General features: G+C 35.8%; 1 protein-coding gene across 2 annotated transcripts in view; it reads right to left on the bottom strand.

Moving 5' to 3' along the window:
- Window positions 1-16,209, bottom strand: part of LOC109059854 (transmembrane protein 132C-like) — a 202,205-nt gene that overhangs the window by 136,201 nt on the left and 49,795 nt on the right. For both annotated transcript variants that reach the window (XM_042751195.1, XM_042751188.1), the window contains exon 2: window positions 2,308-3,193. In XM_042751195.1, the coding sequence (XP_042607129.1) occupies window positions 2,308-3,193 (886 nt within the window). The remainder of the gene's footprint in view (window positions 1-2,307; window positions 3,194-16,209) is intronic.

The raw sequence follows: 16,209 nt of genomic DNA, 5'->3' as shown, positions 1-16,209 counted from the left end.
ACTAATTATTGCCCATTATAAAACTCAACAGCAGCGAATGTGATAGAGAAGAGAGGAGCGGAGCTGGTGGGACGTTTACGGCAGTAGTCTGGAGCTCTGCTTTATGTGCGCACTGATGAATAAGTCTAATCTATCATATGTCTGGGAAAGCCCCAAGGCCTCCAGAATGAAAAGCTGCCAGCGAGTAATCGAGCAGCAGTGTGTTCATGTGTGAACTGTGACTATAAGGATCACCAAACTCTATGCGTGTGTATTGTTAGCACTGAATAATGGGAGCTCCATGGGTGTAAACAGGGCCTAAAATTAACACTCGCCAAGCACGAAATGCCAGTAAGGGGGAAAAAATTGGAGTTGGAAAGTATATGAAACATCAGTTGGCTGATAACTTTTGTATTAATTCTAACAATGCCAAAGTATGCAAAATGGTTTAGAAGAACAGTTATCAGATTGCAAAGACGGCATTGAAATTATATAAATATGTAATCTGATGTTCTGTCGTGTGAGCAGCTCATAAAAATAGTGTTTTCAGTGTCTCTGAGGGGTTTGCAGTACATGCTGCTCCACACAGACTCCATCTCTGCAAGTCCTGTGAGATTGAGTCGCATATACCATGCATTTGAAAATGACACTTGTCAAATCATCTTCCCAAACTTGTAATGAGTGTCATTCATACATCTGTTGTCAACAAAAGAGAAGCATTTTAAAAGAGAAGTTCCCCCGTCCAAAATAAAAACTCTATGGATTAATGTTTGTAAGCAAAAAAAAAAAAAAAAAAAAAAAAAAAAAAAAAAAAATATATTAGTATTGTAATTTTATCATTAGATAAAATAATAATAATAATAATAAAAATAATAATTAGAAATTTAAATTCTTATTATAAAATACTTATAGTATATAATATTATAGTGATATTTCTTTATTGATTTGTTAAATTAACTTTTAAATTAAATTAACCTTTTTTTATTAAACTTTAAAAATGTAATTAAATTAAACATTTTAATTAAAATAAATTTAGAATATTAAATAATACCAATAAATAAACAAACAAATAAACCAACACATCTGCTGCCTGAGCTTTTGGACGCAGCATTTAAGTTCATAAACATGCTGTAAGCAAGCTAAGATGGTCAGAGTTCAATTAGAGCAAAAGTGCCCAATTCTGCTCCTGAAGGGTCACCATCCTGCAGAGTTCAGCTCCAGTTCTGATTAAACACCTGAACCAGGTAATCAAAATCTTCAGAATCTTCAGAGTTACTAGAAACCAGGCAGGTGTGTTGGAGATCTACTCTGCAGGAAGCTGGTCCTCCAGGAACAGGATTGGACAACTCTGATTTAAAACGTTGACATACAAAGCCACTATTCTTGTAAGCCACCTTGAAACAAATCCAGCCACTAACAGAAACCATTTATGACAATGCGATCAAAATGAATCTGTAATGGAGTCATGCACACTTTAATTTCTCACCTACATCATCACAGATGCACAGACATACCCTCCACTGACAGTTAATCTTTAAAGACACAAACAATTTTAAAACACTTTTCAACTATCATTAGCAGATTTTGCATACACTACATTACAATGGTTTGATGTCTAAAGTCACTTATAGCTTTAAAAAAATAATAATAATAATAATAATAATATATATATATATATATATATATATATATATATATATATATATATATATATATTTTTTTTTTTTTTTTTTTTTTATTATTATTGACAATATTGTTTTACTTTTAATTTATTTAGATTTTTTTTTTTTTATATTGCACATTAAATGAAAATAATTATTGGATCGTTGATACTGGCCAGCAGCTTTGAATGTTTTTACATTTAATTATTCAGTTTCTGTATTTTATTTATATTTTTCTTTTATCGAATCTGTTCTTTTATTTGTTATGTGCATCTTTGCTCTAAGTTTAATATTGTTTTATATTGTAACATATACCATTATTGTGAAATAAAATTACTTGCATAGTGAAATAAGATTTTGGTCAAATAGTGCACCCCTACAATTACATCATAATTAAATAATGGCAATTAAAATTGTCCAAAATGTTAATCTCAGGTGTATCCCTACGTATTGTGATTCACTCACATAAGGTTGGCTAATGGCTACTTTTCTGGAAGACAAGTACAAGGCAAGTAAAAATGAGTAGTTATACAAGCCCTACACCATAATGGATTTGGTGGATTGTATTGAAATTAAGAACTAATTATTGTCTGATCGATGCATTAATGTATTAATGACCTAAAGATGTTCAACCTCTATGCAGGTGTATGCATGTACTTTGTCTTACCTCAGTGTGAACTGCTCAGTGGCGGCAGCAGAATTCATTAGTACTTGAAATCCCACTGTCTGTCCCTGTTTAACCGGGCTGGGAGGCGCAAGAATCTCGACGTCTCCATCCAGTCTAAGTCGGTTTCTGGGTGCTTTGTTGTCCCCAGTAGCGAGAGTCACCGTCCCAATCCTCTGCATATCCCCTTCCTGCCCTACAGCCTTTCCTTGCACCCTACCCGCTACGCACTCTTTCCCCAGGGCCTCTGGAGAAAGGATGGAGTAGTGCAACTCCACTGTGACAGGAACGGGCTCCTGTGTGCGCCTACGTGGCAAAGGAGCATTGAACCACGTCGTTGGGATGCCAAGCTGGGCTACACAGATCCCCAGGTTTCCCTCCAGTCGGCAGGCAGTTGATACAGAGCCTTCCCCTGGATCACGGAACCCAACGACACGGATACACGGAAGCAGTTCCGCGGGAGGATCCACATCCTCCCACCTGCGGCCCGCCAGATAAAACAACACCTGGATTTGAGGTCGATCGACTCCTATCCTCCTGCCTACCAGGTGCGCTCTCACCTTCCAGCCCAGTGTGAGGTGTGTAGAGGTGTGGAAGGAACGTGGGAGCGCCCCCTGGAGGAGTTCTGGTGGTACTGGCGCCTCTGCTGTGAGGTTGCCATAGCTACAGTTGACTGACAAGAGGGGAGCAGGGCCAGCATCGGGCAAGTGGAGAAAGAGAGGCTCACTGCGTGTCTGCAAGCTCCCGTTACGCATCACATCCTGTGTGGCTTCCCGGAGAAAGAAGGATGACTCTGCACCCTGCAGCTGGCAGGACACAGGGAGGTACGTAGGCAAGGATGAGGAGAACCTGGGCACGAGATCACTACCTCCACCCCTGCTCTCACACACTGTGGAGAGACAAAGAGAAAGAGATTTAACTGTATGTTTATTCAATTTCAGAGACACTACAGATGTTATTACAAGGAAAATTGCTTTCAGTTATAATTTAAAGCGTCCCTTGGTTTTTGTTTTATCTCATTTAACAAGAGCATTTATTTACAGAGAAACTAATGAAATTAAGGCCAAGGGTCTTTGGAAAGATAATTGTATAAGTGTGTGTAGGGAGCAAGTCAATGTTCTGAGTGAATAGCAAGAAGATTCCAGCAAGAATAAAGACAAAGATTAAAAGAGAAAATGTTATTATACATGTACACTATCATTAAAAATTTTTGTGTATTTTAATTTAAAATAACTGTTTTCCAATTTAATCTATTTTTTAAATGTAATCTATTCCTGAAGGCTAAGCGGAATTTAGTCTTCAGTGTCACATGATACTTCAGAAATTCTTTATATAAATTCTTCATGTATAGATTTGGTGTTGCTTATTATTATTGTGAATATGTTGATAAAAATCGATGTTTCCTAATATTTTTATGGAAACTGTGATACTTTTTTCAGGATTCTTTGATAAATAGATTATTTGAAAAACACATTAGACATTGTTTTAACAAATGTAAAAAAAAAAAATAATAATAATAATATAATAATAATAATAATAATAATAATAATATATAATAATAATAATAATAATAATAATAATAATAATAATAATAATAATAATAATAATAATAATATAGTATTTGTCAAGTAGGTTGTGTACTTCCTTGATTGAGAATTGCCAATTTGTGCTTTTTTTCACAACCTGCTTTTTCTTTAATTAACCTGCAGTAAATGATGTAAATGTGCTCATGAATACATAAAAAGTCCTAAAAACATAATTTAAAGTAAAGGAACCAAATATGAATATGCTATTGTGGTCAAAATAATTGTGATATAACTATATAGTGTATGAGTGTATTATCACAACACTACCTTTATCCAAAGTGACTTATGTCGAACCTATGACCTTGGCATTGCTAACACCATGCTCTACCACTTAAGCCCTCTGGCTCACATTCACACAACTGTTTCCACCTCCACTGAACAAGATATGACACTGCAGTGGCTTTGTGACTACATGTCTCTTTGTAAGTGTCAGGGGGTAACGATGGTGGAAAGGCCTCTTTTTGTGCCAACTTATTTGAACTCCTCTCAAAACATGACCCAAAAAGTCAACAAGTCATCACTGAAACTGAAATCTGTCATTTAGCAAACATTTTTAGTTCCCACAGGAGCAACTCAGGGATAAATGCCTTGCTCAAGGGCAGAATGGCACTACAGCGGAACTCTGAACTCTATAAAATCCCAGAACAACTGCTGGATCAGACACCAAACTGTTCATTTGCAAGACCACAACTTTACTCCACTACCACTATGCTATGCTAGCATTCTTGACCAAGGAGATGCAGTCATAATAGCCAAACTTTTGAGCTGCAGCATAAAGTCTGAAAGGTCAGAAAGTTTGCACTACTCTAGTACACAATTTATTAGTATCTCAATACTCAAACACAAAGAAATGTGGTATGGTAGCACTATATTACTCTCACAATATCAACCTGATATATTTTAAACAAGATTTTGTTGCTAACTGAAACCTGTGTGCCATAACTCCCAGAAGTTGCATTGCAGTCATGCAATCTGACAGGAGCAAATTACTTTTTTTATTTTAAGAAAAGGTATTTATGCTACATTTGGAAGCTCTATTGCATCTGTACTTGCTCATGGTTAATTAAAGCATAAAGTCAATCCTTCACCTTTCTCTAAGGATACCTCTATCATTGTAAAATCCCTCAGCACATGTTTGCATTTTCCTTTAAGGCTGTGAGGGAGCTTATCAGGTCTCTCTGCCGATCAAATGTAAGACAGTCTGCCAAACAGACTGAGTGTGCCAAATGCTTCAGTGAATCAGACCCTAAATTTACTGTATAGTTCTTTCCTGTTATAATTTTAGATCTGTACTGATAGAGCTAGTATGAGGCAAAATGATGCTCTAACAGACAAGAGCACACATGCCATGTGCTGCATTTGCAACATAAAAGTAGCTGAACGCAAGACCAAGCACAATTTTAAATTCAAAAAAATAAGACCAATTGCAATGCAAATACTTCAATGACATCCATGACAGTCTAAACATTCTTACAATCTGAACCAAAAACAAAAAAATAACCCTGTATTTTAAGTGATCTGAACTGAAATAATCCCAGACAATTGTGGAGAAAATGAAAAAAATTTCAATACAGTGCTAGGTTATGGCTACATTTGTTTCTTTAGCTTCATCTAAGTTCAGAAAAACTTGATAAATCAGAGAACAGGAGAACTAAACAATATCACACACATTTTACACAAAAAGAGTTTCGACCTCGGCTCATTATAAACCAATATAAGGTGATGCAATACACAATCCCAGTTTTTCAAACTTTTATATTTTTGTATTTCTCATTCGTTTTCTCTTTTCTTTTTTATAGTGAAACAACAGATTTCGTGCTGATTCTGAGAGACACATTTGCATGTTTTGAAACAGAGACAGAATGGTGAGCAACAGACACTCAAGCAGCTGCCTGGAATAGAACCAGAGGTTTATTGTGTTACTTTATCTCTCTCACTCACTCTCTCTCCTCAGGTAGCAGAGTGAAGCATAGTAAAGGTGTGAAAATATAATGAAGATTTGGTATGGCGCTGCGTCTCACAACAAGAGTTTAAACACATAATAATCCCTTCAGAGAGAGAGATATACCTTCAGCGATTCATTTCAAATCAACACTGAGACAAAACATACGTGAGGTCTTGTGGACCCAATGTCTTGAGGAAGAAGAGAGGCCGGTGACGAGAAACTGAGAATGAATGAATGATACAACAAGCAAAGGAATTTTTTTCCGGGTTCAAAAGCTAATAAACAAAATAATTTCAACTAGTCCCTTAGTTTAAAATCATTATTGCAGGCACAGAAAGGTACTTCAATTACAAAACATGATTTTTTTTTTTTTTCAATGAAATGTACAATTAAATTAATAAATTCATGTATAAATAAATAATAACATGAGGAGAAATTACTTTAGTCACAAAATTACTGTAAAATTACTGAAAATGTATTTATTCTAAATGTTATTATGCTTGAATTAGAAAACAGTCCCCCTCAATACTATACAAACAAGGAAATGTAGAATGTAAGTAAACGCATGTACAGTATGCGTAAAATGAATGTGTACAAATAAAATAAAACAATGCAGAAAAAATGAAATGCTACAGTAAATCACACAAGTTTGTAAGTGTAAATCCTTTATAGGAAAATGTCTTTATTCTTATGTTATTTATAAATGTCACATTGGCAGATTCGATCATCCATACCTGTAACCATAACCATAAAAAAAACTTACGTTTTTTAGAAGAAGCTGAGGAATGAGTCAAAGCTATTGGTAATCAACATTATGTCACAAATAAAGCTTAAACTGTATTGAAACCTGAGTATTCCTTTAATGCTGTGATATACTGTATTACGATTCTGTTATCAGGAAATTATACATGAATAAAGTCTTCCGCCTCACTACCAGCAATCATAACGTAATCGCAACGCCTCAGAGGGCTTAAAAAAAAAAGTGCAATGTTTTGTGGCGGCCCTGGGGAGCTGCGATACGGAGGTTGCACGCTATAAAGCACATAGCTTCGGCAGATGGAGGCAGCATCTTACTGAAAACAGCATCTCGCTGTGTCACAAGTCTGTTCTTTATGGCGCTCTCAGGGCTACAAAGAGTACCATAATTCTAAGCCCAAACACCTCCGCTCTGATTTGTTTTAGCCACTGGTCCCAAGGCTGATGACACCCCACACACAATTCTAACCTTTCACTTTCACTCCCTATTTCTCAGGCCACTTTTCAAATGTCAAACATTTCTCACGAAGCTGAGGATTTCATTGCGGTAGCTCAGACTGCATCACCCAAAACTTCAACTCATATATGAGTTCAAAATCTTTCCCCTGGTTTCTTAGAATTGTATTTCTGTCCATTTAGTCCCACCAATTTAACCTCCCATTAATTTCATCACGGCCAGATAAAGCGAGATCATTAGAGGTTTTAACCCAATCCTCACTAACCATGGCAAGTCATCGCTATATATCAATAGCATCGCTTATTATCGTCTAGCCTGGTGTGATTCACACTGCAGTTTGTTCTGGCCAAGAATAGGCTAGTTAGACAGGAAGAGACATGACTGACATTTAAGTAACCAAGCACAGTTTGGTTTATTTTACATGTCGTTTAGGAGTGGGTTCAGCTGAAATAGGCTATACCACAATAATATATCAGCATGAAAGAAATATGTTTCCTGAAATGTATCAATAAACAAACTAACATTGTGTGTGCTATGTATATTTATTTAAAATTTGGGTTCAATTAGATTGAATTTTTATTTGAAAGAAATTACTACTTTTATTCAGCAAGTCTGCATTAAATTGCAAGTCATTGTAAAGAAAAAAAAAAATCACAAGACATTGTAAAGACTTTTTAACTACTAGAAAAAAATTATATTCCTTATTATCTGAATTGTTCAGATTTTTACAAGATGTTTCACATTTTGACAGTTCTTGTACATTAACATACAGCCGTTACCATAGTTACCCCTGTACACTAAGTGGCACTGTGCAAACACAACTTTCTGTTTCAGACAGCTGCTTGTTACAGAGGTCAAAGGCAGTCAAACAGTATTTATGTGTTTTAAAGTTTGGTTTTGTTTTTTTTTGTTGTTGTTGGTTTTTTGTATGATTTTTCTGAATACTTAATTTCGCAATGTTTTTATTTAAGTATTTGTTTCCATTTGTATTTTAAACTGGACTAAATGCCAACCCAAGAAAATAAATTATTCTGTATTATTATTGCTAATAATAATAATAAATTATTCTCTTGAATTTGCATAGCCCATTGGCGGGTGTCCTTGCTTTATCAAAGCACTAATCTCACTACATTTTCATACATTTTTCTGAAAGCAATGGTTAAACTTTTAAATAGTTAAAATGGTTAAAAAGTTCTTTAAAAGTGCTTAATAAGTAAATATATCTTCATATTTATTTATTGAAAGATAAATACTGAGTAGATACTGGGTAAGACAATTTGGTAAAACTTTTGAAAATCTGCTCAAGGCCCCATAATGCTAGTGCCAGCCCTGCTTACAAGGTACCGTTTCAGTTATAGCCTTTTTCCAGAATTTGTAAGCTACAGTACATACAAAGCCTGTGAGAGATGACATTTGGAAGGCTCTATCCTGTCCCCTTTTGAAGTCTCCTAGCCCCTTCATTGGTCCTCTGATTATTTATATGCTGTAGGCTGTAACAAATGACTCCTAACAAACTAAAAACCATTCCAAAGATCCTGGATGAGCCAGAGATGGCACAAAAAACATCAGTAAGCTGTACTCAGGAACCTCAGGGCATCTAAATGAAGATGCTGAATTACCCAAGTGTGCGGGTATTATTCGGGCAGTTATGGAGTTGATGGATCATATGGTATTTTATGCCTGGATAAAAGAATTCTCCTCTGGCGTTTGTCCTCTGGCCCCTCATGGCAAAAGCAGCTGCTTCATTCTGCTTCCAAAAACTGTGAACTTGTAGCAAGTGCACACGCACAAACTCTCTCAAACTTTCTGACCCTTGCTATCTCACTCACACACAAACACACTCCAAGTCGCTCTCACTCTGTATCAAACTGATTCACACCCACATTCACTCTGACATCACAGAGTAACTCAGGAGAGCAAAAAATGAATGATTTATAGCGCAGTTCAAGACATCATTTGGCATACACACAGTGGAATGCACAACCCTGCTGGAAGCTCTTTAGGTTAATCAGCTCCTGCCTCCCACTAAGCACTAAAACTATTTACCATATGAATGCCCCAATAACCTTTGACCTTTGCCACAAAAGGTAAAATGCCAAAACGATCCATCACCAAGCTTCTCTCCAATTCTGTCTCTGTGAATTTTACTATCTATCCATCCTGTCTTTCCTTATACCGTCCTTTTTCATATTTTCACTACCTGGTGCATAAAAGCTAGTGTGATTTTAGAGAGGGAGGGGGACAGAAAGCAATAGAGATTTCTTCTGAAATTTCTATTCATCAGAGGATTATGAAAAAAGCAGAAATTACATACATACACACACACACACACACACACACACACACACAGGATTTACCGAAATGAAATACTGGTAAATCCCATAAAAACTGAATAACGAACACATTTTTTATCACCATGTATTTTGCCAATTTTTTTTCACCATTGCAAAAATTAAATAGCCAAAATGTGCTTTTTAAAGTTTTTTCTTGCATTTCAAAGAAAAAATTAATTACAAAACAACAATTTAAAAATATTTAACACTGAACATTTTTTTAACATTCTACCATTATACCAACAAAGCACAATTTAACTTAAAATTAATACTGTACGTTAGTAAAATAATATTTTTTTGGCCATCACACTCCTATCTTAAATCAGGAAGACCTCAATGCTTCTTTTTGTGGACAGCAGATTTATAAGTGAGTCTCATTACGAATATGTTGCACGTATCACATTGTCACATGGTGTGTAAAAATTCATAAAAATGTGACTGAGCAACTGATGAGTAACACTGTTTCAGCGCAGATTTTCCTCACGCTTTGTACTTTGAACCCTGGTTAACAAGCAGATAAGCGCGGCGAGTTTGTGCAGCGTTGTCAGAATACATGCAATTTGTGTGTGTATTAGAAAACATAACATTGTGCAGTTTATTTACTAATTGTTTAAGGCCATTTTGTGATTTCAATCATCATACAGTAACCAGCAACAATCACCCCTTCCTCTTCTCATCGAAGACATGTGACGCAGCAATAAACAGTCTCTCGCTGTCAGTGCTTGTAATGATTTTTGTGTGTATATATATATATATATATATATATATATATATATATATATATATATATATATATATATAATTTATTCATTAAGGTATTTATTCATTTTTATCAAACATTAATGCTACTCAAACTTGTGTTTTTGTTTAGACAACAAAATAGGGCAACTATTTGACTAACAAGTGCCAAAAAAAGTGCCACTTTCATGGACTGACTGGTCAGTGTGGCATGAGTGCCATGGCAACAAAACGAGAAACCTGGGAATAGTCAGACTGCCACACTCTCTTCTGGTGTCCAAACCGACCATATGTAAATGACACCTATGAGAACAAAGAACGCAGATCCAATTAAAGATAAGAGGCAGGAAAAGGCAGGAAACAAAGAGGAGGAAAAATATCATTATACCACTGAATGGCATGTTGAATTTTGTGTGTACAGCTAAGAAAGGCAGAGGTGTGTGTGAGGCGTATGCTGACTTTGATAGTCACCACCTTGCGCAAATTGATTTGGCCCTAATTGAACATTTTAAAAATCGATTAAAATGTGCTGTGCAAACACACTTAGAGAGATCCATCAGATTCTGAGCTGGCTCAAGCAGAAATTTACACTCAGTGACTGGAGCTAGAGCCAACATTGGCACGCTGCTGCCATTTGTATTGTTAGGGCTTTTAGAGAACGAGAGTGAGCAAATTTGACTCAGTATCATAAATAAAACAACCTGATGAAGAAATAAATTTATGTAGGCCTCATCCATCATGCAACAGTGCCGGAACTGGAGGGCCTCACTTTTCGCCCACTCTTTCCAAAATTAGCAGACTGATATTCAAAAATGTACTTCTGTTAGCCCATTTCTTCTATGGACTATAACTTGTAACAGTTTTATGTGATATTTAAAATGACTACCTTTTGGCCCCAAACTCAAAATGCACATGTGCGTCTATCCACTAATCTAAAAAGTAATATATAATTGTTTACTATAAATTTTGATATTTCAGAAAAGAGAGACTGCTAAAATCAGTATCTAATTCAGTCTTTTTTGATGATTTGGGATAAGTGTGTTTACAAATAATGATGATAATAATAGTAATAATTTTGGTTATAAATATAAAATAATTACCAATTTTTAGAACCAATATATTACTATTACTGTTGTTATTACAATTACTACTAAATATTCATAATGGTGGTATTCACATTCACAGTCATGATGTCCCAAAAAGTCTGTTTCAGCCTTTCCATGCATGCCTGTGCCACTGCCATTATGCCACATACTCTAAACATTAGTGTTTCTGGACGAAAACAAACATAGAAAAGACATGTTTTCAAGGAAAAATTTTTAGAGCTCCATATAAATGTACATTCTGAGGCTAACAGTTAAAAATCTCATCTAACTTTCCTAGCTCTCAGGATACAGGAATTGAAAAGGCCTCATACAGTGAAAGCGAGAGAAAGTGTAAGAAAAAGTGTGAGCAATTTGCTTGAGGATCTATAACACTGCTCTCTCTTGGGTCTGTCAGACTGTGCACATGTAAGTCTGAAACCCCACTTCCCACCAAAGGTGTGAAAAAGCAGATTAAAATGGCCACCGCCTACTGATATGGGACAGTACCACCAGGGTGGCACTTAACCAAAACACACAGCCGGGGGTGATGCAGACGAGTGAAATAAACCAGACAGCACTGAGCACCACCCGCTGTCTCGTGTGCCAACAAAATTCCCTAATTCTACTAAACATACATTAACATGTGAAAAACCTTTCTTGAACTTCTCTCAAACACACACAATCGCTTCCTCCATCACATTAAACACCCGTATCCCTTTGGTAATTCCTCTGTTTCACCAGATTTTACACTGGATAATTATCAGTATTTTATGTGGTGAAAAATTAAATGATTTGTTTAAAATTAAAAATCATTATTAATATCAAAAGATTTCACTGTAACTTTAAATACTAATCTTTCTATTAAGTTTGTTTTCAAGGTTGAGGGCATGTCACAAAACTCTTTCATGTTGTCTTCCAATCTGGACAGCTCCTTTCAAGTGACAGGAATTTGCACCTAAAAATCTGTGTTTTTTCTGCTGCCGCTGTTAATACATTGTATTGATGCAATCATAATGATCGTCAAATACTGTTGCACATCAGAAGCTCGTTGGAGACTCAATCTAGAGTCATCCATCTTTGGTGAACTTTATTTGCACTCCACAATGTGTTCGAAGAGGAGGTGGGGTGGCTATGGTTTTTAGGAATCAGTATAAAATATGGACAGTATTCACTGGGAACTTTTCAACAATTGAATCACATATACTGTATACTGTCAGTGTATACTGATAGAATTTGGCATTACTCCGTTACTCCTGGTTTACTGGCCTCCAAAGCCAGATAAAGATTTTATAAAGGAGTTTTCTGACTTCATATCTCATATCATCGCATTATACGGTCTTCTGTTAATTCTGGGTGATTTTAATATTCACATCTGCTGTCCTGTAAAGCCTATGGTCACTGAGTTTCCTTATGTTCTGGACTCCTTGGTTTTATTTAGCATGTTGATAAGGCTGCATATGTACTTGAGCATACTCTTGACCTTGTTATGACATGTGGGTTTCCATTGATAATATATAAACATTGAAGATGCATATTTTTCAGATCACAAGCCCATTGTATTCAATGTCATACTATCTAGTCCTATGTATACTGCTAAAACTACAGATTTTTATTCTCGTTGTATCAGGTCTCTCACTGCAAATCAGTTCTCTGACGTGTATCAAAGAAACAATGTTTCAACCACAATAGCTGCTGCTGAGCATTGTTCTAGCCCAGAAAAGTTGTATTTATTTCCTTAATTCTTCTTGTTTGGATATTTTGGAGTCTATAGCTCCTCTTAAATACAGATCCCAGCCATGGTTGGATGACTCCACTCATTCGCTTAGACAGATTTGTCAGAAAGCAAAGAGGAGATGGAAAAAAGATTATCTTACAGTTTCACTTGAAATCTTTATAAACTGCCTGGTGAATTTCCAGAAAGCAGCTAAAAAAGCAAGAGGAAAATACTTCTCTGATTTTATCAGTAAATATTCTAATACCCCTTAAATGTTGCTCAGCACTATAAAATTCAATAATTAATCCTCGCATCTCTAATGAAGTAGAACCATCTATTGATATTATGTATTTTTTCAAGCATGCAGTTGTCCAGCTGTTGCTTAAAAAGTACAATGCTGATTAAAGTGTCTGAATAATTATTGTCCTATCTCAAAATTGCCATTTCTCTCAAAAGTTATGGAAAAAGTTGTCCTATCACAGTTTTTGAAATTTGACTCAGGTACTTGAACCATTTCAATCAGTTTTACAACTCATCACAGCACTGAAATGGCTTTGTGATGAATGATTTGTTTCTTGCAGCTGATTCTGGTGAAAATGCAGTTTTGATTTACTGTATCTGAGTGCCTTTTGACAAGGTAGATCACAATGTCCTTTTGTCACACCTTGAACATTGGGTAGGCATTAAAGATACAGTACTACTGTGGTTTGAGTCATACCTTTAATCCAGGACATTCTCAGTAGCTATTGGCCAGTTTTTCTCATCATGAAGTGAGGTGACGTGTGTCCAAGTATGGTGACCCATATTCTGAATTTATGCTCTTCATTTAACCCATCCAAGTGCACACACAAAGCAGTGAACACACACACCACCGTGAACACACACCCGGAGCAGTGGGCAGCCATATTGCTGCACCGCCCGAGGAGCTGTTAGGGGTTTGGTGCCTTGCTCAAGGGTCTCACCTCAGTGAGAAGAGAGGGTGGAAGAGAGCGCTAGTAACCATTAGGCCACGACTGCCCTCTAAATCATCTGTTTCTCTCTCCTGTGGGGTTACTCAAGGGTCCATTTTGGGGTCATTACCCTTTACTCTGTACATGCTTCCGCTCCGTAAAATATTTAGGAAATGTAAAATTTCTTTTCATTTCTATGCTGATGATTCTTAGCTGTACGTTTCTATTAAAATCTAGCCATTCTATGCAGCCTCATATGGACATTTATTTATTTATTTTTTATTTTTTTTGCTTACCAAGGCTTCATTTCGATCAATAATACATTATATTGGGAAACACTACAATTTAAAATATATTTTTTTGTTGTCATTTAATAGCTTTGAAAATGCAATTTATTCCTACAAAGCTGAATTTTCAGCAGCGATTTCTCCTGTATTTATTGTCACATGATCCTTCAAAAATTCATCATACTATGCTGAAACATTTTTTATTGCTATCAATGTTTAAAAAAAAAAAAAAAAAATTGTGGAAAATAGTCTTCACTGTCACTTTTAATCAATTGAATGCATACTTCACAAAAAGTAGTATTTATTTCTTTAAAAAAAAAAAATACTAATAATGTGTAGTTAATTTATTTTCTAATTGCATTTCATGTTGTTTTTTTCCCCCTGCAGTCTGTGAATAGACTACAACAATGATGCAACAACGACTACAATGACTGCTTTGCCTCTTTGAAGTTACACATAAACCAAAAGTACAAATTATTCTAATTTTATAAAGTGATGTATCAAAGTATCAAATTCACTCTCTTTGCATCAAAACAACAGTACAGAGGGTGTGTGTCAGCATGATAGCTGGTGTACCAGTCAGAGAGCCAGAGGCAGTTGATTCATAAGTGATCATAACAGTCATCTAAATCAAGCAGCTTTGGGCTTTCTTTGTCCTTTAGCGAATCAGCGAAGTGAGAGAGACATTGAGAGAGAATGATATGCTGCCAGTATATTTAGTGTTGTTATAATCTTTACAGTAATTATACGAGACAGTGTAATCTTGGCATAACGAATATGATTAGAATGTACAGTGCTCTATAAGATCAACGCAGACTGCTAACACCGGGCTGTCATTGTTAAGCCAATGAAGGCCATTAAAGTCTGCCAGACTGCAAAAAATGTTCAAGCATGTCCAATCATTCCTGTATAACACTTGATTTAGAGAGACACCTTTTAATGTTCTCACAATAGTTTTCCTGACTCATTATTAGATCATGAAAGCAGCTGACACAGACACAAGTGGGTTCTCCTTTAACTGTACTCTGTTGCTTCAAAATCTAAACACAGTAATACAGTCATACACACTGCCAAAACACAGGTAAAAGCAAGGTTAGACACTCCAGAGGAATACCGCATCTCAAATGATCAGTTCCTTCATTTTTTTCATATCCAGGGGGGACAACTGTTCTATTCCAAAACCTATAGTGTCCTGCCTAAGGAGGCTGTATTTTAAGGTATCACAGGTGTGGCTCCAAAGGTAAGCAACTTAACTGTGTTGCCTCTTAAGATATTCTGGCCAAATTTGTATTTTTAAAAATATCTTAGTGTCATCAAAATGTATTATTTTACCCAATATGTGTGTGATGTGCACATGAATAGAGTCATAGCTGAAAGAACAAACACAAAACATAGCTAAAAAAAAGAAAAATGTTATATACACTGTTCAAAAAGTCTGGGGTCAGTAGAATTTTTTTTAAAAGAAATTAATACTTTTATTGAGCAAAGATGCATTAAATTATGGAAGCCTGTTTACACTGCGGAATAAAAAGAAAATAGGTAATTGTGACTTTTTTATGTAGAGCTCTCAAAACTGGTCACTTGCGAGACTCCACTTGAATCTGGATTTAGGCAGCAGGCATCTCACTAAGTTTTAGAACAGAGCTAATCTGATCTCAAAGATCTCACTGAAAGATTATTTGAAAAATAACAAGGTATGTTATAGGGAATTTGTGTTGCAGTTTTATCATTTATTTATAGGGGCTTTACTGTGAATACTTAAAGTAAACAAAATAAGGAACCAGAATTCACCAAGCATCAGACAGAGTGTAGAATTCTCAAGACGGTTTAGAATCCTGTAATAAAAATCTTAGGAGCTGTAATTCATGAGGGAGAACCTTCCGAGCAGAACCAGTCTACTGTCACACCAATGAGGCTGTCATGCCACAGACAAGTGCTGGATGTGTGTGTTTGTGCACATATATCATGGTGAGAGACAGAAAGAGAAAAGTAGGCAGCTGTTTAACTGTTGTGAGAGTTGTCTAGCAACTCACTTATTTAGTTTTCCCTCCTAC

The sequence above is a fragment of the Cyprinus carpio genome, chromosome A5, assembly GCF_018340385.1.
Source record: "Cyprinus carpio isolate SPL01 chromosome A5, ASM1834038v1, whole genome shotgun sequence".
In the NCBI taxonomy this organism is placed as follows: domain Eukaryota; kingdom Metazoa; phylum Chordata; class Actinopteri; order Cypriniformes; family Cyprinidae; genus Cyprinus; species Cyprinus carpio.
Note: the sequence above shows the minus strand (reverse complement) of the source record. Positions and strands in the feature narration are given on the sequence as shown.